This window comes from Phyllobates terribilis, unplaced genomic scaffold (genome assembly GCF_046119375.1).
Source record: "Phyllobates terribilis strain yellow unplaced genomic scaffold, ASM4611937v1 Scaffold_1__5_contigs__length_1240528914, whole genome shotgun sequence".
Lineage (NCBI taxonomy): Eukaryota > Metazoa > Chordata > Amphibia > Anura > Dendrobatidae > Phyllobates > Phyllobates terribilis.
The window spans coordinates 908849882-908874373 of NW_027362761.1; the positions used below are offsets into that span (position 1 = coordinate 908849882).

Consider the following 24492-nt stretch of genomic DNA (forward strand, 5'->3'; position numbering starts at 1 on the left):
CATCAGAGATTTCTCAGGTTCGCAATCGAACAGGAACACTACCAGTTCGTGGCTCTCCCGTTCGGACTCGCCACGGCTCCCAGAGTGTTTAACAAGGTCATGGCAGTCACCATGGACGTCCTGCACTCCAGAGGCATAATAGTCGTTCCATATCTGGATGATCTCCTCGTCAAGGCTTCCACTTTCAAGGACTGCGAACTCAGCGCGTCTATCACAATCGACATCCTAAGTCGCCTGGGCTGGTTAGTCAACCTACAAAAGTCATCACCAACCCCGAGTCAGTCTCTGACCTTCCTGGGAATGTTATTCAACACCCTCAAGGGTCTAGTTCTCCTTCCCAAGGACAAGGCACTGCCTCTCCGTATAGGAGTCCGCACCCTACTTCGCAAACCCCCTCGTTCTTTCCGATTTGCCATGAGAGTCCTTGGCAGGATGGTGGCGGCAATAGAAGCGGTCCCATTTGCCCAGCTTCACCTCAGACCTCTCCAATTAGCCATCCTTAAGTCATGGGACAGGAACCCTTTTTCTCTCGATAGGGAGTTTCAGTTGACATCGTCAACCAGTAGGTCCCTGCACTGGTGGCTCAAACCAACCTCCCTAACAAAGGGGAAATCCTTTCTCACGGGTCGATGGAAAGTTCTGACCACCGACGCGAGCCTGACTGGTTGGGGTGCGGTACACCTACACCACAGAGCACAGGGCAAGTGGTCCCCAGCAGAAGTGACCATGCCCATCAACATCTTGGAAATTCGTGCCATTTTCCTGGCGTTGAGAGCCTTCCATCACTTACTGGCAGCCTCTCACATCAGAGTACAGTCGGGCAATGCCACTGCTGTGGCATATGTAAATCACCAAGGGGGGACCCGCAGTGCCCAGGCGATGCGAGAAGTGACACACATTCTCCCCTGGACGGAAGACGCAGGTTCGGTTCTCTCTGCGGTCCACATTCTGGGTGTGGACAAATGGGAAGCAGACTTCCTCAGCCGGCAGGGAATGGACTCGGGAGAGTGGTCTCTCCATCCCAAAGTTTTTCACCAGATCTGCCATCGCTGGGGGACTCCGGACATGGACCTAATGGCATCCCACTTCAATGCCAAAGTCTCCAACTTCATGGCCAGAACACACGACCCGCGGTCGCTACGAGCGGACGCCCTCGTTCAGGACTGGACCCAGTTCCAGCTCCTGTACATTTTTCCACATCTCCCCCTAATATCCAGAGTGGTGAGGAAGATCAAGCAAGAAGGAGTTCCAACCATCCTAATCACACCAGACTGGCCCAGACGTACGTGGTACGCCGACATCGTGCAGCTCACAACAGACGTCCCCCGACCGCCCGGATCTTCTGTCACAAGGCCCGTTCTACCACCAGAACTCAGGGGCCCTCAACTTGACGGCATGGCCATTGAGACCTGGGTTTTAACCCAGTCAGGGTTCTCGCCTGACGTCATTGCAACCATGATCAGAGCTCGGAAGCTAACCTCTGCAAAGATCTATTACCGTACCTGGAAAGCCTTCTTTACCTGGTGCGAATCTCGTGGCCAGAGCCCATTCCCTTATTCCCTCCCCAGGGTGCTTGGTTTTCTCCAATCGGATCTGGAAGCCAGACTGTCCTTGGCCTCCCTTAATAGCCAGGTGTCAGCTCTCTCAGTGCTCTTTCAGAGGCGCATTGCTAACAAGCCGCAAGTAAGGACATTTCTTCAGGGGGTTTCCCGATTGGTTCCCCCCTACAGACGACCACTAGAAACGTGGGATCTCAACCTGGTGCTCACAGCATTGCAGGAAACACCTTTTGAACCCCTTAGGAAAGTCTCACTCCGCCTTCTATCCCAGAAAGTGGTTTTCCTAGTGGCAATTACCTCGCTACGCAGGGTGTCTGAACTCACAACACTCTCCTGCAGACAACTCTTCCTGGCTTTTTACCAGGACAAGGTAATTCTCTGTACAGTTCCATCCTTCCTTCCGAAGGTTGTGTCCAACTTCCACCTCAATGAGGAAATTTCACTGCCATCCCTCTATCCGGTCCCGGTTCATAGAGTGGAGAAGGCTCTGCATACGCTTGATCTTGTCAGGGCATTACCTATCTATGTGTCTAGGACTGCACCCTTCCGGAAGTCTGATTCTCTTTTCCTTCTTCCGGAAGGCGACCGCAAGGGTCTACCAGCTTCCAAAGCTACCCTTGCCAGGTGGATCAAATCCACCATACAAGAGGCCTACCGCCTCAAATTCTCCTCTTCCAGCAGGTATTACGGCCCACTCTACACATGCGGTAGGGGCCTCCTGGGCCATTTGGCACCAGGCCTCGGCGCAACAAGTGTGTAAGGCAGCCACCTGGACTAATCTACACACGTTTACCAAACACTACAGGGTTCATACCCAATCCTCGGCAGACGCGAACCTGGGTAGACGTATCCTGCAGGCGGCAGTGCCCCAATTATAGGGGCCTGTCTACACAATATTCGTCCATTGCTTCCCACCCAGGGACTGCTTTGGGACGTCCCATGGTCCTGTCCCCCACAATGAGGCGACAGAGTAAAGGAGATTTTTGTGTACTCACCGTAAAATTTTTCTCTTAGCCTCTAATTGGGGGACACAGCTCCCACCCTGTTGCCCATTCCGGGCCGTTGTTATGTTGAGTTCTCATATTGTTTTTTCTTGAGCTCTTACATAGTTGCCTTTCTTATAGGCATGGTTATGTTATCCATGTTACGTTCCTCCTACTGCTTTTGCACAAAACTGATGGCTGATACTGTCCAGGGGTGTATACTGCAGAGGAGGAGCCACTGTTAATCTTTTTCAGATTAAGCATAGTGTCGCCTCCTAGTGGACAGCAGCATAGCACCCATGGTCCTGTGTCCCCCAATTAGAGGCTAAGAGAAAGAGATTTTACGATGAGTACACAAAAATCTCCTTTTTCATGGCTCTACATTATAAACTTCTATGAGCACCTGGGTCTTCAAGGTGCTCACTACACATCTAGAGGGGTCTAGTTTCATACATGGGTTCACTTGTGGGGGGTTTCCACTGTTTAGGCACATGAAGGGCTTTCCAAGCGCGACATGGCATCCGCTCTCAATTGCAGCCATTTTAGTGTTCAAAAAAGTCAAACTGTGCTGCTTCCAAATTTTTGCTCCTTTCCTTCTGAGCCCTGCTTGCCCATGCGCCCAGACAGTAATTTCTCCCACATATGGGATAGTGACGTACATGGGAGAAATTGCACAACAAATTGTCGAGTCCATTTTATCCTTTTACCTTTTATGAAAATAAAAAAAATTGGGGTGAAGGTATAATTTTGGGAAAAAAAATGAAATGTTTTTGTTCCTTCCACATTGCATTAATTCCTGTGAAGCACCTGAAGGGTTAATTAACTACTTGAATGTGGTTTTGAGCACCTTGAGGGGAGCAGTTTTTAAAATGATGTCACTGTTGGGTATTTTCTGTCATATAGACCTCTCAAAGTCCCTTCAAATGTGATGAGGTCACTATAAAAATGATTTTGTTAATTTTATTGAAACAATTAGAAATTTCTGATCAACTTTTAAGCCTTCTAACTTACTAACAAAAAAAATTGTTTAAAAATTGTACTGATGTAAAGTAGACATGTGGTATATATTATTTATTAACTATTTTGTGTGACCAATCTCTAGGGCAGAAAAATTAAGTTTGAAAATTGTGAAATTTTCTACATTTTCACCAAATTTTTGATATTTTCACAAGTCATATCAAACAAGTTTTACCGCTATCAAGAAGTACAATATGTCAAGAGAAAACAGTCTCAGAATCAGTGGGATCTGTTAATTAGTTCCAGAGTTATTCACACATAAAGTGACACTGGTCAGATTTAAACAATGAGGCTTGGTACAAACCGACTCTGTCCTTAAGGGTTAGAGAGGATCTTTCACTACTTTTTAGTATGTTAACCACTTCGCACCAGAGCCTGTTTTTGCCTTCGTGACCGGGCCAATTTTTTCAATTCTGACCACTGTCACTTTATGAAGCAATTACTCTGGAACGCTTCAATGGATTCCCCTGATTCTGAGATTGTTTTTTTGTGACATATTGTACTTCATGATAGTGGTAAAATTTCTTTGATATCACTTGCGTTTATTTGTGAAAAAATCGGAAATTTGGTGAAAATTTTGAAAATTTTACAATTTTCAAACTTTGAATTTTCATGCCCTTAAATCAGAGAGATATGTCACACAAAATAGTTAATAAATAACATTTCCCACATGTCTACTTTACATCAGCACAATTTTGAAACCAAAATTTTTTTTTGTTAGGGAGCTATAAGGGTTAAAAGTTGGCCAGCGATTTCTCATTTTTCCAACAAAATTTACAAAAACATTTTTTAGGGACCACATCATATTTGAAGTCACTTTGAGGGGTCTTTATGACAGAAAATACCCAAAAGTGACACCGGTCTAAAAACTGCACCCCTAAAGGTGCTCAAAACCACATTCAAGAACTTTATTAACCCTTCAGGTGCTTCACAAGAATTTTTGGAATGTGGAAGAAAAAAATGAACATTTAACTTTTTTCACAAAAATGTTACTTTAGACCCAATTTTTTTTATTTTCACAGGGGTAACAGGAAAAAAATGGACCCCAAAATTTGTTGTGCAATTTCTCTTGAGCGCGCTGATACCCCATATGTGAGGGAAAACCACTGTTTGGGCGCATGGCAGGGTTCGGAAGGGAAGGAGCGCCATTAGACTTTTTGAATGTAAAATTTGTCTGAATAATTAGCAGACGCCATGTTACGTTTGGAGAGCCCCTGATGTTCCTAAACAGTGGAAACCCCCCCACAAGTGACACCATTTTGGAAACTAGACCCCTTAGGGAACTTATCTAGATGTGTGATGAGCACCTTGAACCCCAAGGTGCTTCACAGAAGTTTATAATAATCAGCTGTAAAAATAAAATTTTCACATTTTTCCCACAAAAACGTTTTTCATCTCTTAATTTTGCATTATCATAAGGGTAATAGGATAAATTGCACCATGAAATTTGTTGTGCAATTTCTCCTGAGTACGCCGATACTCCATATGTGGGGGAAAACCACTGCTTTGGTGTACGGCACGGTTCGGAAGAGAAAGGAGCGCTATGTTGGCTGGGATAGGCAGCAGACACCATGTCACATTTGAAGAGTTGCTGACATGCCAAAACAGCAGAAACCTCCACAAGTGACCCCATTTTGTAAACTACACCTCTCAAGGAATGCATCTAGGGAAGTAGTGAGTATTTTTTAATTTTTAAATTTATACCATTGGGCAGTGAAAAAAGCATAATTATATTTTTACCACAAAAAAATGTTTTACCCTCAGATTTTATATTTTCACACAGGGCAATGGGTAAAAATGGTGCCGACATGTGTCACACAATTTCTTCTAAAAGTGGCAATACCGCATATGTGGCTCAGCCATACGGCGAGATCTGGGGGGGGGACGGAGTGCTATTTGACAATTGGAGAACAAATTATTGTAGAATAGGCATTTGGATTTGGGAGCACAAAATTTTCTGAATTTCTTTTGGGGGGCAAGGGCCATTTCGCTTTTCCAGAGCCTTTCTGCTACCAGTAACTTGGAAGTCCCTTATATTTTTAACAGATGACGGACCTGAGTGGGGACTAGCTTTTTTTGAGGACTGAGTTTAAGCTTTTATTGGGAACATTTTATGTAACATTTATCCGGCGCTCTAGGCTGAGCACTTACATCGGGGTTTCCATCTAAATTTCCAAGTGATGTAATTCAGATGAAACCTCTGCGGGATCCATTCACTGTAATGAGGCAGCAGAGTTACTCTGGACTCCGTCTGGCCTCTGTTTAGCAGTGTCCTTTTTTTCAGAAGTGCACAAAACTGTAGCCAACCGCACTTTTATGCACGCCTAAAACAAATGACACCGTGGGATCACAAGCCAGATGGCATCCACAGTGGCCTATATCTGCCTCATTACAGGGAATCTTCCGTCATGGGTTCCGGCTGAATCACGTATTTCAGAGATTTACACGGAAACTCTGGCGTAAGTGCTCAGCGCAGAGCGCAGGATAAATGTGTGCCGAGCCATACTGCGATCTTTGGGAGACATAATAAACAAATCAGTAGCAGGTGAAGAATTGGTTTTATTTATTTTTTTACGCCGTTCCTAGTGTGATATAACTGATTAGATTACTTTATTCTTTGGGTCGGTGCGATTACAGAGATACCAGATTTAGAACGGGTTTTTATGACTGACAGCTGTCACACACTGAGATGCTTTTTTTTTTTGCAAAATCTAGTTTTTGCATCGCCATATTTTGAGAGCTATAATTTTTCCATATTTCGGCCGACAGTCATGTGACGGCTTGTTTTTTGCGGTACGAGTTGACATTTTTATTGGTACCATTTTTGGGTACGTGACATTTTTTGATCGCTTTCTATTCCGTTTTTTGGGAGGTAAAATTAACAAAAACCAACAATTCAGGAATTGTTTTGAGTTTTTTTTTTATGCCGTTCTGCGTGTGGTAAAAGTGATCAGGCAGCGTTATTCTTCGGGTCAGTACATTTACAGTGATACTACACTTACTGTATATTTTTTTATGTTTTGGCACTTTTACACAATAAAACAATTTTATAGAAAAAATATTTTTTTTGCATTGCTTTATTCTGAGCGCTATAACTTTTTTTTTTGGCTGATGGAGCTGTATGGCGGCTTGTTTTTTGCCGAAGAAGATGACGTTTTCAGCGGTACCATTTTTATTTCCATTTTGCTTTTTGATCGCATTTTTTTCCACTTTGTTTGGCGATATGAGGAAAAAGCATAGTTTTTTGCTCCGTTTTTTATTTATTTTTTATTACGGTGTGCACAGAAGGAGTTAATTAGTGTGACCGTTTTATAGCTCGGGTTGTTTCGGACGCGGCAATACCAAATATGTGTACTTTTTTTTATTTTTGCATAAATATATGGATTTATCGGTTTAATATTTTATTTATTTATTTTTATTTTGTATTTTTTTTTTAACAGTTTCAAAACATTTTTTTTTACTTTTTTTTACATTTTTACTTAGTCCCTGTATGGGACATTAATTTTTATTTTTCTGATCCCTGATAATGTAATAGACATGTATTACATTATATGAGATCTTCACTGACTGTTTCACAGTCTCCTGCCTGGCATCAGCTTGCAGGCTGAAGCCAGGCAGGAAGGACACCATATATGGCAGAGCTGGAGGCGGTCATGTGACCTCCAGCTGCCATAGCAACGCCAGGTCCTGAAAGGAATCAAGGGGTCGTCGGAGAGGTAAGTGGACGACCCCCTCTCCTCCTGCTGTCTTCTATATGCCGCGATCACTATAGATCGCGGCATATAGAAGACAGCAAAGGGTTAACATCACTGGGACCTGATCTAATCAGGTCCCGATGATGTTCCCTGTCAGAGCTAACGCTCTGCACTGCTCCCACAGTGCTTGCAGGACCCTGGGGGTCCTGAGCTCTGCGAGACCACCCACCGTTTTTAAACGTCGCGCTGCACAGAGCCCAGCAAGCGCCGACATTTATCTACTGTGGGCGGTCGGGAAGCGGTTAAACTGGACACATCATGGAATAATGGCTGCAAAGCTGTATAAAGGACAATTTATCTTTTATTTTCTCATCTCCATTGCTGAGATATTATCTTGTAAATTTAGGTTATCATTTTATAAGAGATTATTCTCTTGTGGCGTGTACTTTTGTCTCCTGCATGATTTTGACAAATCATAAGCAGGAATTGTAATGTAAGGTAAAACAATGTCCTGTTCTCATCCCTTCTTTCTGCATCTACTTTGTAGTATAGATAAGAGCTGAGTGTGATTACAAAGACTTCCAGTTCTCTCCTTTATGGCCCTATCGGTATGGGGTGGGGCAAAGCTGTGAAAGGAGAGCTGCAGACAACTTTGTAATACCACTCTGCTCTATTCTCACTCCACCCACACTGACTGCTGTGAGTGGAGATCTGGAAGTGTTCTTAATTACACTCAGCTTTGCTACAAACTGCACAGTAGTTGTAGAGCAAGTTTTTTCCCTGACGCTGCCTCCTTATGATTGGTCCATGTCATGCAGGGGAGAAATTACTTCACCCCAAAGATGAATCTCTGATAACGCCCCTTGGACTTAACATAAATTATAACCTGTTACGCATGTGGTTGTGGAACCACTGAGCCACAGCCCAGGAAATGCCTGGAGGGGCGTAACTAAGCGACCACCTGATTCTTCATTAGAGCCCCTGATATTGTAGATCTGTTTGAACCCTGGTGGGCGCTAGGTGCTACTGCAGGACAAACCCTGGAGTCGTGGCCACCCCCCCCATCCCAAAGGGGCAGGGAAGGAATTGGTTAACAGGTGGACGTGCAGCTGGTAAACAGGAGATGTACTGGATCGGAAACAGGCAAGATAACTTCAGGAACACAGGACGGACTCTGGTACAGGATCACAGGTACAGTTTCAGATTGGACTGGTGAGGGTATTCGGTGTAGATGCGAATAAGACGGATCATGTTCTGGACTTGGTGCTGGCAGGATGGGCTCAGGAACAGGTTACAGCATAGCAGACAGGATCAAGTTCAGGGAGAACAGAGACCTTACAACTAGGTAGCAGAAAACACACTGATTACTAAAGTTGCTAAGGCACCTCCCAATAGGGGAGGGTGCCTTAAATAACAGACTCCCCCCCCCCCCCCCCCCAGCTACTGGCTGGGGACGTTTTTTGAGAAGTGCGCGCAGCTGTTTTAAAAGGCAGAAAGCTTGTGCACGCCCTAAGCACACTCCCAGGAGACCTGCGTATCGTGTGCAGATCCTGCGAGGAAACAGACGCCAAGGCAGCGCGGGCGGGTAAGTGAACACTCATCCCTTTTGGCATAATGAAGTGGACTTGTGCAGGGGTGCCCGGCGCTGTTCTAACATAACCTACACATTACAAGGTAATATCGCTGCAACAGAGATGAGAAAAAAAAATGTTTAATTCATCTTTGCAGCCAGTATTCTATGAAGTAGCCAGTTTAACAGGCTACAACTGGTGAAAAGTCCTCTTTAAGCGTTTGTTGTATAGAATGAGATGAGCCTGTGCATTGATTTTTACAAGGAATTATAATAAATGGTGGCCTATATAATAGTTTTAGCATTTCTTGTTACAGATAAAATGTCGGGAATCAATTGTTGGAATCAAACGTCTAAGGTTCCCACTTTTGCTCAGATACTACAGAGAAATTTGCCTCCTGTGATCCAGACTGCACCTTCAGCGCCTTCAGCATACTGTGAAACCCACGATGGAATTTCAAAAATTTCTCCTGTGACAGGTTGCTTTCCATTCTATATCTTTTTCCTGCACTGGTGATGTATAGAAAGCATGCTTGTATGAACATTCATGTGTCCAACTCTGGACATTGGTAGGAAAGCGGTTTTCTCATTATAATTAGGGCCCACCTTTACAATAAGCCTCTTGTGACACTATTGTTTTTAATATGTGTGTAACATATAAACCTGGGAGATTTGTGCTGCTGTTTTCATGCTGGATATAGTTGTAATAGACGGGAATATAGAGTGTTTTTGTTTATTATGGAGCAGTGAAAGGCTAGAAGCAGTAGCAACAGCGGATAACCCTCACAGCTTCTCCTCAGTGTGAAGTGACTATTGTTGGCTCTGTATTTATCAAGAGGCTCAATTTAACCCCTCTGTAGCTGTGTACTCTTCATATGGTTCAGATGCATAATACACAAGGATATCTTTGACATGTTGGACAAATAACAGAATTTATATGAAGTACAGGTCTGGCTCTTGTCGGGGAATTTTCACCCTATTTACAGATTGTCTTAACATTGACATGTATTAGTGGAAACAGTGTGAATTGATCATCCTATTGTATTCTTTGTACCATAGAGTTAAAGGCGTTTTCCGGTACTTTAAAAAAAAAATGCCAGTGTGTTTTAATGATAAATACAAGCTTCTTTCTAATTACCTTGCGCTGCTGATACTGTCTGTGAGTGGCGCTATCAGTGGTCGCTCACGCGCATTACATGACCCCCGGCTGCAGCCGACGCTGACATCCACTGACGTCACGACAAGTTGCGGCTGCAGCCAGAGGTCCCTCTTCCGCAATCCACCGGTGGCTGCTGGGTTGTGGGTGGGGTTATTCCCCTGCGTCACACCCGGTATCCACCGCGTGCTCTCCCTGTCCTCATTCACTGGGACAAGCGCGCGGTGGATGCTAGGTGTGACGCAGGGGAATAACCCCATCCACAACACAGCAGCCACGGCAGTCACCCCAGCGCTGAGTCACACCTCGCTTGTCGTGATGTAAGCGTGGGGTCACGTGCTGCCTGTGAGCGGCCACCGATACTGCCTGTGAGCAACGCTATCAGCAGCCAAGGTAATTAGAAAGATCGTATGTAACATTAAAACACACTGGCATTTTTTTAAAAGTACCGGACAACCCCTTTAAAACTAGAGAATTAATATTTGCACTCTGAACCAGATTTGAGTAACCAATCAGATGTTGTATTGAATCTGTTATACACTAAATAGCGGGGCTGTGGAGTTGGTAAGCCAAACCTCCGACTCCAATTCCGACTTCTCAATTTCCATGACCACGACTGACTCCCTCATACATGGCTCATGTTTGTGATAAATTTACTGTAGCACAGATTCATCTCAGCTACAAGTCTAAACTCTTAGATCAGGAATAGGACAGACATTTATAGGACATTTCATAACTTTCCCAAATTCTTGTGAAAAAATTCCCCACAAACTGCATTGAACAACTGTGCCAAATTTATTATATATTTTAGGAGTTGGAGTCGGTCCAGTTTATACCGACTCTGGTTTTACTCCTCCAAAATGGACACAGACCATGACTCCGACTCCACAGCCCTTATAGAGAATTTTGCCAAGATTATGACCGCAATTTGCTAAAATCTTTGCCCTTGATGATGATTGACATAGGGCAGCACGGTGGCTCAGTGGTTAGCACTGCAGCCTTGCAGCTCTGGGGTCCTGGGTTCAAATCCCACCAAGGACAACATCTGCAAGGAGTTTGTATGTTCTCCCTGAGCTCGCATGGGTTTCCTCCCGAGTTCTCCGGTTTCCTCCCACACTCCAAAGACCTACTGATAGGGAATGTAGATTGAGAGTCCCAATGCAGACAGCGATGATTATGTACAGTACAGACCAAAAGTTTGGATACACCTTCTCATTTAAAGATTTTTCTGTATTTTCTTGACTATGAAAATTGTAAATTCACACTCAAGGCATCAAAACTATGAATTAACACATGTGGAATTATATACTTAACAAAAAAGTGTGAAACAACTGAAAATATGTCTTATATTCTAGGTTCTTCAAAGTAGCCACCTTTTGCTTTGATGACTGCTTTGCACACTCTTGGCATTCTCTTGATGAGCTTCAAGAGGTAGTCACCGGAAATGGTCTTCCAACAATCTTGAAGGAGTTCCCAGAGATGCTTAGCACTTGTTGGCCCTTTTGCCTTCACTCTGTGATCCAGCTCACTCCAAATCATCTCGATTGGGTTCAGGTCTGGTGACTGTGGAGGCCAGGTCATCTGGCGTAGCAACCCATCACTCTCCTTCTTGGTCAAATAGCCCTTACACAGCCTGGAGGTGTGTTTGGGGTCATTGTCCTGTTGAAAAATAAACGATGGTCCAACTAAACACAAACTGGATGGAATAGCATGCCGCTGCAAGATACTGTGGGAGCCATGCTGGTTCAGTATGCCTTCAATTTTGAATAAATCCCCAAAACAGTGTCACCAGCAAAGCACCCCTACACCATCACACCTCCTCCTCCATGCTTCACGGTGGGAACCAGGCATGTAGAGTCCATCCGTTCACCTTTTCTGCATCGCACAAAGACACGGTGGTTGGAACCAAAGATCTCAAATTTGGACTCATCAGACCAAAGCACAGATTTCCACTGGTCTAATGTCCATTTCTTGTGTTCTTTAGCCCAAACAAGTCTCTTCTGCTTGTTGCCTGTCCTTAGCAGTGGTTTCCTAGCAGCTATTTTACCATGAAGACCTGCTGCACAAAGTCTCCTCTTAACAGTTGTTGAAGAGATGTGTCTGCTGCTAGAACTCTGTGTGGCATTGACCTGATCTCTAATCTGAGCTGCTGTTAACCTGCGATTTCTGAGGCTGGTGACTCGGATAAACTTATCCTCAGAAGCAGATGTGACTCTTGGTCTTCCTTTCCTGGGGCGGTCCTCATGTGAGCCAGTTTCTTTGTAGCGCTTGATGGTTTTTGCAACTGCACTTGGGGACACTTTCAAAGTTTGCCCAATTTTTCGGACTGACTGACCTTCATTTCTTAAAGTAATGATGGCCACTCGTTTTTCTTTACTTAGCTGCTTTTTTCTTGCCATAATACAAATTCTAACAGTCTATTCAGTAGGACGATCAGCTGTGTATCCACCTGACTAATGCACAGCACAACTGATGGTCCCAACTACATTTATAAGGCAAGAAATCCCACTTATTAAACCTGACAGGGCATACCTGTGAAGTGAAAACCATTTCCGGTGACTACCTCTTGAAGCTCATCAACAGAATGCTAAGAGTGTGCAAAGCAGTCATCAAAGCAAAAGCTGCGCTCAAAAATCCGCAGCATGTGAATTAATTTTGCGTAAACGCGGCGTTTTCGCCGCCATTGACTTGCATTAGAACGCGCCAATTCAGCAAGACTGCATTTGTACTTGCGCTATTGGCGCGTTCTAATGTGCGGATGGTACCCGGGTCTGGAGGAGAGGAGAGTCTCATCCACACCCAGGTACCATTAAAAAAGCTGTAAAAAAAGAATAAAATAAAAAATAAATGTATATTTACCTTCTGTCGGCCCGCGCACCGCTCCTGCTTGGTTCCCGGCACTTTGCAGTGAGTTGAAGGACCTGCGCTGACGTCAAAGTCATGTGACGGGTCACGTGACGCTGACGTCGGCAGGTCTTTCAATTCAAAGTTGCCGGCGAGGGAGAACGGATTGAGCAGGACAGCGCGGGCCATCAGAGGGTAAAGTATACATTTATTTTTTATTTTTAACCATTCTCTCGGGTCACACTATATAAATCCATGCTGTTTGCATGGATTTATATAGTGTGACCTAGTTGTCACAAGCACTTTCCAAGTGATGCTATCGCCTGGAAAGCACTTGTCAATCTGCATGCGGAAACGCATGTGGATCCGCATGTATTCTGCAGGAAAAACGTATGCACAATCTGCATGCGTTTTTTCTGCCAGGGAGATGCAGAAATGATGCAGAAATTTTCTGCTTCATTTCTGCATCGTGTGCACATACCCTTATAACTGCTGAAGCCAAGAAAACAAGGTATTCAGAGATAGTCTTGTACCTTTTAGGCTGCTTGTGATTAATGATAATAGTGTTTCTGGTCTGTTCATGCATCTTGTCTTTGAAATTGCAAACTGGGAAAAAACAGGCCTTTTTTATACATGAAACAAACCGTTCATAAGTGAAGTGATCATTAACAAGGTTGGGACAATTTGGTCTAATTTTTAGTTAATTACGGGCAATTTTGAACACTGGGTGCTAAATTTATATTTGTGTCTTGTGCTTTTCTATATCAAACATGAATTTGTGTATAAATAGTGCTCTGAAAACTATTCATATCCTGTGAACTTTTCCACATTTCTTCACGTTACACTCACTAACTTACCGGTAAATGTATTTTATTGGGATTTTATGTGATATACCAACACAAAGTAGCAAACATTTGTGATGTGTAAAGGAAATTTATACATGGTTTTCTAAAAAATTTTAAAAATATAAATCTAAAAATTGTGACATTCATTTTGTATTTCATCCCCCTGAGTCAGTACTTTGTAGGACCACCTTTTGCTGCAATTACTGATGCAAGTCTTTTGTGGATGATGGATTGAACAGTGCGCCGTCAGATGCTCAGAGCTGGGACATGTTGTTTTTTTTTTTTGTTTTTTTTACCTAGCAATGCAACAACTTTATCCCTGTCTTGTGTGTTCTTTGGTTTTCATGATGCTGTTTGATCCCTAATCTTATCAAACAAGCCTCTGAGGCTTTCACAGAACAGCTATACTTGTGCTGAGAATAAATTAAAAGTGGACTCAATTCACTTATTATGTGACGTCTGGAGGCAATTGGTCACTCAAGATTTCATTTAGGGGTATTAAACTACATGGGGCTAAATACAAATGCATGTCACAATTTTCAGATTTATATTTTGAAATCGTTAAGCCATGTAGTATTTCTTTTACATTTCTCAAATACTTGCTACTTTGTTGGTATATCACATAAAGTCACAATAAAAATACATTTAAGTTTGTGGATGTAACGTGAACAAATGTGGAAAAGTTTGTGGTATGAATACTTTTTCAAAGCACACTGTAAATCCAAATATTTTCGTTGAACGGGGATATTTTTTATGTTTTTATGGTGTATTTAGTAGTTGGGTGCACATAATATTGACTACAACTGTATACTCATGCAGTAAAAAGTATTTTGGATATGTATCTTTTTATATTCTGACAGATTCAAGTTTTGCTGTGTTATCTAATTTTTATTTTCAAGAGTGGAGTTGCTTTCTCTGTTTGTGGATTTACAAGTTAAAGTGGTACCTGGGGAGATTAAAAAAAAAAAAAAAAAAAAGTTTGTACTGTCCCTGCCTTAATAAACTATATAGATGAGATGCTCAGTGTACTTCTAGTATCATTAGAGCAGTTGTAATTCATTGTGACAGGAGCTGCTCCTCACTGCTCCCTCCTCCCCTCTGGGACAATGGGTCACACAGCAGTGTGAAGCTCCCTGCTGTAACAACCAGTTTGAGAAGAGGGAGCATGGCCTGCTACTAGCTTTTAGTAGCAGCAGCCAGTCCCCTGATGTCTCCTTCACTTCAGCGCTGGGATGGAGACATGACTCTCCCCCCCCCCCCCCCCTTCCTCCTTTGTCTACTTAACTTTAGGGCTACTAGCAGGGAGCAGGCCACACCCCTCACCCTAGACTCCAGACAAGGAGATATTATCAGGGGGGTGGTATGACAAGAGCTTTTCTTCACTGCTCACCCCTCCTGTCTGGGACTTTTACAGCAGTGTGCAGCTTCATACTGTTACTATCAGCCAGTCTCCTGATAATGGCTGTTTATACAGTAGTGTTCAGAATAATAGCAGTGTGTCCAAAACATGAGTTAAGCACAAAATCTTTATATTAGTTTGGGAACATTGCACACTGTTTTCTAATTTAAAAATTATATACATTTATCTTCATGTTTTGATTGCTTTACAGAAAATACCAAACAATGAACATTGGGCTGTATTAAAAAAAATAGCAGTGTCTGCATTTGTCTTTACAAACTCACAATATGTACTCCTTTTTTTTTTTTATTTTGAGGATTTAGCATTCCTGTGAATTGCTAACCTAATATTTAGTTGTATACCCACAGTTTTTTAGAACTGCTTCACATCTATGTTGCATAGAGTCAACTAGCTTCTGGCACCTGTCAACTGTTATTCCAGTCCAGGCTGCTTTGACTACATCCCACAATTTTTTGGCATCTGTTGGCTTTTCCTCAGAAACTGCATTTTTGATGTCACCCCACAAGTCTTCTATCGGATTAAGGTTCGGTGATTGGACTGGCCACTCCATAACCTCAATTTCAGCAGCAGAAGGGAAGGAAGGGAGCCACAGATCCATTACTAGTGGGTAGGCGGAGCCCCACAGGATAGTTCACCTCAGATTAGAAAAAGTGACGACCGGCCCCTCCAGCTTAGGCTCCTCCTACTCCCATGTTCTTCAGTCTAAAATTTGAGGTCGCAGAGGATAGTCGCTGCCTTTGCAGCTCCTCAGAAGAATTTTTTATTTTACTTCGGAGACCTGGACCCTCCGTGGTCTAGAGGTCTTAAGGGGTCTCGGCGCTGCTGGGACCCCTGACCCTCCCCTGGCAGATCTGTGTACCCCCTAAGGAGGTCCCCGCAGAAGCCTGCCGGCCCCGGGGGATACAGGGCGCTCCCTGGCGGAGACGCACACCGCTTCTGTGGGGTCCCTGTGCGCTCCTCCGTGGGGGGGAGCAAATGGCCACGGCGCCACATATCCCTGGGGGTCCCTGTGGCGCTCAGCTGGGTAAGTGCTCTCTGTGGTCTGAGTGCTTCAGCGGCTGCTGCGGCAGCCGCTGTTACTGTTTTCAAGTGGTGACTGCTTGTTTTGTCCCTGCAGGAGGATATCTCCGCTGCAGGCATTTGTGTTATCGGCAGGGGAGCAGGGACGGAGGAGCGCGGGCTCCGTTGGTAGCGGCGGGGGGCGTGGCTTCGCGCCTGTCTGCTGCCTGTCATCATAGCTCAGACAGGAAGTGCCAGGAAAGCGCGCGCTGGAGCTGTCCCAGCCCCCTCTTCTTCTTCCGGCCATTACCTCGTGCTACCTCCTGCTCCCTGCTCCCCTCTCTCTACACCAGACACCGAGCACTGTGTAAGGAAGGGCAGTCACCCCGGCCAGCTGGTGAGTCACTTCTGTTTTTAAGGCAGAAGATTCCTTTCTCACACTATTGCAGCGCAGAGCACCTTACTGCTGGCCTCTTAAGGCAGACAGGGTGTGCTATATACAGCGCTGCTACTTCCCCGCTGAGGGACTTGCACACCGCTATCCTTCTAAGGCAAAGGCGTATTGCGTGGTAAGCAGCATTAACCCCTTCTGAGGGGTCTGGCCTCACCAGGGCAGTTAACCCTTTCTGGACCCTAGTCTGTTAGGTTAACTTTTGCTCTGCCGGCAGCTGGGGTAGCTCTTCTCCCTTTAAGGAGGAGCTTTAACCCTTCAGTGTTTGGGGGTTTTGTGTGTAGGAACAGGCTGTGGTAGCAGAATCACACATCCTCTATTCCCGTACCCATTGTAAGGGGTTGTTACCGCCTTAACCACGACGCTCGCAACTGTGTGGGGGCATGTCGGATCAGGGACCAGGGGGTGCGGACCTCTCTCCCGGTCCGCTTCAGGATCGGTCACGCATATCTGATACGCCGGGGTCTTCGACGGCGTCAGGTTCGACACTGGTCGGGGGCCTCAGTGATGTTAAAGTGGAAGCGCTCACACGCTCCAATGACAGCTGATACCCAATGACCCAGGAGGTCAGACAGACTAAGTCCCAACCGACTTCACGAGGCAAGAAGCGCCACAGGCCTGTGGTGGCGCTGTCTCCTCCGCTCAGTGCGTCAGAGGCTTCGGAATCACCGACAGACTCTGCTGGTGAGATCTCCGATTCTGATGAAGAGGATCGGCAGGGTCGCTCTTCTTCGCTTTCGGGCCGCGTGGACGCTTTTATTGGGGCTATGCGGGAAGCGTTACAGCTGTCTGAAGAGGTGACGAGGCGCCCTGGCAAGTCGGCCCGGCTGTATCAGGAGTCGCGTCGGGCTCGTTCGACGCTCCCGGTGCACGATGAACTTAACGAGGCGGTGGAGAAGGAACGCCTGTGTCCGGATAAACGCTTCCAGGGGATGCGGTTTTTTGATGCCCTGTATCCCTGCTCCACGGAGACTATCGCTAATTGGGTCCCCTCTCCTGAAGTGGACGTGCCATTGTCTCAGCTGAGCAAATCCTCTTTGCTTCCTGTTAAAGGGAAGGCGAGTCGACAGGACCCGCTGGATAGGACGGAGTTAGCGGCGAAGTCCATCTACGAGGCCCCGGGTCATGGATTCCGAGCGGCCTTGGGGGACATGTGGGCTAGTGAGGCTTCTCTGCGGTGGTTGGATCAGCTGCAGACGGCGTGGCAAGATAGGACTCCGCTGTCTGAGGTGGAAAGGCTCTTCCAGCTGTTGGAAGAGGCGGCCCGATATGGCAGGGACGCAGTGCTGGATGCTACTTCGGTTTTGTCCAGGGCTCAATCCTCGGCCGTCTCAGTCAGGAGAGCACTGTGGCTTAAACAGTGGACTGGATACGCGGTATCCAAACAAGGTTTGCTGAGTCTGGCGTACAAGGGCGGTCAGCTTTTTGGTTCGGACCTCACGGAGCTGATTGCCAAGGCCAAGGATTCGGCTTTGCCGCAGCGGAAAGCAGCGGCTTCTACATCTGGCAAGTCAAGTGCCGGTAGTGGTCGTCGGTCCTTTCGGCCCAGGGGACGGTTCGGTCAGCCCTCTTGGAGATCGGGTCGTCCCTCGTCTTCCGGAAAGAAGACCACCCAGAGATCCCGTACACCCTGGAAACAACATTTCCGTCAGGACAAACGGGAGGTTGACAAAAAGCCCGCTAAGGCGGACTGACGCCAGGAACCCCCTCGAGGGCTCTCGGGTGGGAGGTCGTCTGCTTCAATTCGGATCGATTTGGGCGTCCTGGGTGACGCGGATTATGTCGGCAGGCTATTTCATAGAGTTTCATTCTCGACCCCCGGACAGGTTTCGTCAGTCACGCATCCTGTACGAGCCCAAGCTGGCTGCCGCACTGCTGCGGGAGGTCGACTCTCTTCTGCAGCAGGGGGTGGTGGTTCCGGTTCCGCCGGAGGACCGGGGAAGGGGGTTTTACTCCAACCTTTTTGTGGTCCCCAAAAAGGAGGACCATTTTCGCCCCATTTTGGGCCTCAAAGAATTGAATGTTCATGTCCGGACCCGGAAATTCCGTTTGGAGTCTCTTCGCTCTGTCGTGGCGGCCCTGTCGCAGTACGATTTCTTGGTGTCGATCGACATCCGCGACGCCTATTTGCATGTCCCTATCGGCAGGGCTCACCAGCGCTTCCTGCGTTTCGCCATAGGTCAGGCCCATTACCAGTTTGTGGCCCTACCATTCTGGTTGGCCTCGGCGCCCAGGGTTTTTACAAAAATTCTGGCGCCGCTCATGGCGCTCCTTCGAAGGCAAGGAGTTACGATTCTCCCTTACCTGGACAACCTGTTGTGTCATCCACAGCGGAGGAGGCGGTGACGGCTTGCGATCTCTCCCTTCAGCACCTGGAGGACTTCGGGTGGCTGGTCAATTGGAAGAAGTCGTCTTTGGAGCCGTCGCAGTCAATCCTGTTCTTGGGGATGCTTTTCGACACGATTCGAGCAGTGGTGTCCCTGCCTCCGGATAAACAAGCGAACCTTCGTCACCATGTCCAGGCTATGAGGTCGGCGAGGGCGATGTCCCTTCGGAAGTGTATGCGCCTTCTGGGTCTGATGGTGGCAGCAATGGAAGCGGTACCGTTTGCACAATTTCATTCCCGGGGTCTCCAAAATCTTATTCTGAACCGTTGGGACCGATCGCCGGCTTCGCTAGATCGCTGTGTCGGTATCTCCCGCAGGGTGCGAGAGTCTCTTGGATGGTGGTTACTTCCGGAAGCTTTATCCCTGGGGAAATCCTTCCTCCTCCCACGGTGGTCGGTAATTACCACCGATGCCAGCCTGACTGGCTGGGGGAGGGGGGGGGGGTTTGGAACCATCTCTGGGTTCAGGGGGTCTGGTCGTCAGAGGAGTCGTCTCTGCCGATCAACATCCTGGAATTGAGAGCGATATTTCTCTGCCTCCAACATTGGACGGTCCCCTTGAGCGGTCTGCCGGTCCGGATTCAAACGGACAATGCGACAGCGGTCGCGTATATCAACCATCAGTGCGGGACAAAGAGTTCCAGACTCATGATGGAGGTCTCTCGGATCCTGGTATGGGCTGAGTTCAGGGTCCCAGCCATCTCCGCGATTCACATCCCAGGAGTGCTGAATATCACGGCGGACTTCCTCAGTCACGAGCAGGTGGATCCCGGAGAATGGAGTCTTCATCTGGAAGTTTATACACTGCTGTGCTCCCGTTGAGGGACTCCCCAGGTGGACTTGATGGCATCCAGGCTGAACGCCAGGGTTCCGACGTTCATGTCCAGGTACAGGGACCCGGAGGCTGTGGCAGTAGATGCTCTAGTGGCCCCGTGGGACCAGTTCGAGCTGATCTACGTGTTTCTGCCGGTATCCTTGCTTCCTCTGGTCATCCGGCAGATCGAACTCGAACGAATTCCGGCAATTTTGGTTGCGCCGGATTGGCCGCGGAGGGTTTTGTATTCAACGCTGGTGTCTCTTCTGGCGGCGCCTCCGTTTCCGCTGCCTCTTCGCCCGGACCTGTTAACCCAAGGGCCCATTCGTCATCCGGACCTGAAGTTGCTTCGTTTGACGGCATGGCACTTGAGACCGAGATCTTGACCCGTCGTGGGTTTTCGGCCGAGGTCATTGCCACCTTGCGGGCGGCCAGAGGTCCAGCTACGACTAGGATTTATCACAGAACTTGGGAGGCCTTCTATTCATGGTGTTCTGGATCGTCAAGGAACCCGAGGGTTTTTTCCATTCCCAACTTATTGGCTTTTCTGCAATGTGGTTTGGCCAAGGGTCTGGGGGTTGGTACTTTGCGGGGGCTATCCGTGCTTTTTCGGAAGGCTATTGCCTCGCGCAGGGATGTGCGCTCTTTTTTTCGAGGGGTTGCACATCAGTTTCCGCCTCGGAGGGCGTTTGTGGCTCCTTTGCGGCTCAATCTAGTCTTGGAGGCTCTTCAGCATGGGCCGTTTGAGCCTATGGATTCAGCTACGCTTTACTTACTTTCTTGGAAGGTGGCCTTCCTGGTGGCGGTCACCTCTTTGAGAAGGGTTTCTGAGTTGGCAGCACTGTCTTGCTCTCCCCCTTTTCTGGAGTTCCACTCGGATCGCTTGGTGCTTCGTACCCGTGGCGATTTTCTGCCTAAAGTGGTGTCGCGTTTCCACGTCAATCAGGACATCGTGTTGCCCTCACTCTGTCCGAATCCGAAAAGTCCAAAGGAGCGAGCCTTGCACTCGTTGGATTTGGTGTGGGCTTTGAAGTTCTATCTTACAATCACGCAAGGGTTTCGGAAGTCGGACTCTTTTTGTGATTCCTGCTGGTCGTCGGCGTGGTCAGCGGGCCTCCAAGGACACTATAGCGCGGTGGATACGTTCGGCTATCCTGGAGGCGTACCGGCTCAAAGGCGAGCCTTGTCCGGTTAAGGTTCGAGCTCATTCCACGAGAGCTGTTGGTTCGTCGTGGGCTTTTCAGCAGGGGGCCTCGGCAGCGCAGCTCTGCCGGGCGGCTACCTGGCGCTCCGTTCACACTTTTACTAAATTTTATAAAGTGGACGTGAGTGCTTGCGCCGATGCGGCCTTGGGACGCAGGGTCCTGCAGGCAGCGGTGGTTTAGGTTATATCTTTATCTAGTTTTGTCGCTCGTTGCGCGCTTTCCTAAGTTGTTGGGGGGTTGGCGATTCTGCCACTGTTTCCCACCCTTGAGTTCTGGACTGCTTTGGGACGTCCCATTAGTAATGGATCTGTGTCTCCCTTCCTTCCCTTCTGCTGCTGAAAGACTGATTTTGGTAAGACCTTACCTGTAAAATCCTTTTCAGCGAAGGAAGGAAGGGAGACACAGCACCCTCCCATGGCAGAAGTGCATTATTGTTTTCTAGATGCGGCGCGACTCCTCTCTGATGGCGGTCATCTGGGCGGGGGTCGGCTCACTAGGGCTCTGTTCCAGCATTGCCAGCTCATCGCAGTTGTCAGGTCCAGTGAGTAGTGCCTGGGACTGTGTGTTTTCTGTTATATGCATAACCTGTTATCTCACATTTCTGAATTTTCGGAAGGGGTTGTTTTGTTCCGCTGGTGTTGTCTGCTCTTCCTTAGCTTGTGTACGGACTGAGGAACATGGGAGTAGGAGGAGCCTAAGCTGGAGGGGCCGGTCGTCACTTTTTTCTAATCTGAGGTGAACTATCCTGTGGGGCTCCGCCTACTAACTAGTAATGGATCTGTGTCTCCCTTCCTTCCTTCGCTGAAAAGGATTTTACAGGTAAGGTCTTACCAAAATCCGTCTTTTGTTGGACAGGAATCAAGATTTTGCTTGTTTACTGGTGTGTTTAGGGTCGTTGTCTTGTTGAAAAACCCATTTCAAGGGCATATCCTCTTCAGCGTAAGGCAACATGACCTCTTCAAGTATTTTAATATATACAAACTGGTCCATGATCCCTGATGTGCGGTAAATAGGTCCGACACCATAGTAAGAGAAACATGGCCATATCATGATGCTTGCACCACCATGCTTCACTGTCTTCAGAGTGTACGGTGGCTTGAAGGCAGAGTTTGGGGGTCGTCTGACGAACTGCCTGCGGCCATTGAACCCAGGAGGAGCAGCTCCTGTCGCACTGAATTACAAATGTTCTAAAGATAAGTGCACTGGGCGTCTCATCTTTATAGTTTGAGGGTGGGGACAGTACAATTTTTATACTCCTTTAGGAACTTGGGGTGAAGAGTTACACAGCTGTATAACTCATACGAGGATCGAAATACAATGCTCGAACTGGCTGGTGGCTCTCTTGACCCAAGCGTGACAGCTGAATAGATCCTAACATTACTTACGATCCTCGTATGACTCTTCCCTTTTAAACATGCACTCTTTCTCACTCTTCATTCTCTCGATATTTTAGTCTGTCTCACACTTGCTTTACCTTTCGCTCTTTCATAACCAATTTATCCAGGGAACCGTACTGAACCATTTTTGGCAGAGATGATTCTACGTCCACCAACATTGTCAGTGGCACCTAAAAAAGTTCCGAAAGAGTTTATTATGAAGTATAAACTTGGCGAATTGAATTCAATTTCTGCTTTACACCAATTTGCACAAATGCAGCGAATGGAACTTGAGCTTAAAGAGACCGTAACCACAGGTGAGGATGAATTGCAACTTTAAAGAAGTTGTCCACTACTCATACATTGATACACCCCCGCTAATCAGCTGTTTTCTGTCGGTGGCGGCCACCTGTAGGAACTATTTACTTGCTGAACTTGGCCGTCCAGTTGTGGCCACCGCGGGGTAGTACACATCTGCCTCCCATTGAATTGAATAGTAGGCGGATGTGTAGTACCCCGCGGTGGCCACTACAACTAGACGGCCAAGCTCAGCTGCCGCCGGCTGGAAATAATGCTAACACCGATAACAGCTGATCGGGGCAGGGTGCCGGCACACGGCCAATTAGACATTGATGCTCTATCATACAGATTGGGCATCAATGTATAAGCAGTGGACAACCTCTTTAAATCTTTTGACAATATGATTTCTTATGTATTCTTGTGTAATTAGTGTGTTAGTTGTACAATCTTGTCCAAAAGTTTGAGCTTAACACAAATCTTGGTTTTCACTAAGTTTGCTGCTTGTGTTTTTAGAGCTTTTGATCAGATGTTTCTATCATTAACCCCTTCACCCCCGAGGCTGTTTTCACCTTCCTGACCAGGCTAAATTTTATACTTCTGACCAGTGCAACTTTATGCGGTAATAACTTCATGTTAATGGTAAATTTAGGTTGAATTTTTTTTACGTTTATTTGTTAAAATATCGAATTTTTTTGCGAAAATTTCGCAATTTACAAGCTCAAATTGTTGGCAATTTCTCATTTTTCTAATGAAATTGACAAAATCTATTTTTTTAGGGACCACATCACATTTGAAGTGATTTTGAGGGGCCTATATGACAGAAAATACTCAAAAGTGACATTATTTTAAAAACTGCGCCTCTCAAAGTGCTGAAAACTACATTCAGGAATTTTATTAACTCTTTAGGTGTTCCACAGGAACTAAAGGGGTATTCCCATTTCCAAGATCCTATCACAATATGTAGTAGGTGTAATAATAATAATAATATTAGCAAATATCTCCAATTAGAAATATAGTATAGTATTTTTGATTCGCTATGCCACTTACCTCATGTGCAGGCAATACAGTACCTTAGGTATCCATGGTTACGACCACTAGCAGCTATCTAACTGTCACTTTATCAGTGGTCGTAACCTTGGATACCTAAGGTCCTATAATGCCTGTATATGAGGAAAGAGACACAGAGAATCAAAAATACTATACTACATTTCTAATTGGCAGTATTTGCTAATATTATTATTACACCTACTACATATTGGGATAGGATCTTGGCGATGGGAATACCCCTTTAAGGCACCATGGAAGGAAAAAAATAAATTTTTACTTTATTCCACAAAAAAAATTTTTGTACCCCAATTTTTTTTTCACAAGGGTAACAGGAGAAAATGGACCCCCAAATTTGTTGTGCAACTTCTCTTGAGTACACAGATGCCCCATATGAGGTGGAAAACTAATGTTTGGGGGTACAGCATGACTCTGAAGTGAAGGAGCGCCATTTGCCTTTTGGTGTGCAAAATTTGCTGTAATCGATAGCGGACGCCAGGTCCTCTTTGCAGAGTCCCTGATATGCCGAAACAGTGGAAGTGACCCTCATGTTGGAAACTAGGTCTCTCAAGGAATGTATATAGACTTAGATGAGCATCTTGAACCCATAGGTGCTTCGCAAAATTTTACAATGTTAAACCAAAAAAAACCCTGATTTTTCCAACAAAAATTTTGCTTTAGCCCTAATTTTTTTCATTTTCACAAGGGTAGCAGGAGAAAATGGACCCCAACATTTTGTTGTGCAATTTCTCCCAACTACAACTACTGGAAAAACTACTCTTTGGGCTCACTGCCGAACTCCAAATGGAAAGAGTGACTTTTTGGAGC

The 24492-nt window shown here is 46.2% G+C and overlaps 1 protein-coding gene across 1 annotated transcript in view; it reads left to right on the top strand.

Annotated features, from left to right (window-relative positions):
• Positions 1-9146: 9146 nt before the first annotated feature.
• The window catches only part of ADAD1 (adenosine deaminase domain containing 1), a 178078-nt gene continuing 162732 nt past the window's right edge, over positions 9147-24492 (top strand). Inside the window, exons 1-2 of the mRNA XM_073655618.1 lie at positions 9147-9303; positions 22449-22637. Of these exons, the coding sequence (XP_073511719.1) occupies positions 9147-9303; positions 22449-22637 (346 nt within the window). The remainder of the gene's footprint in view (positions 9304-22448; positions 22638-24492) is intronic.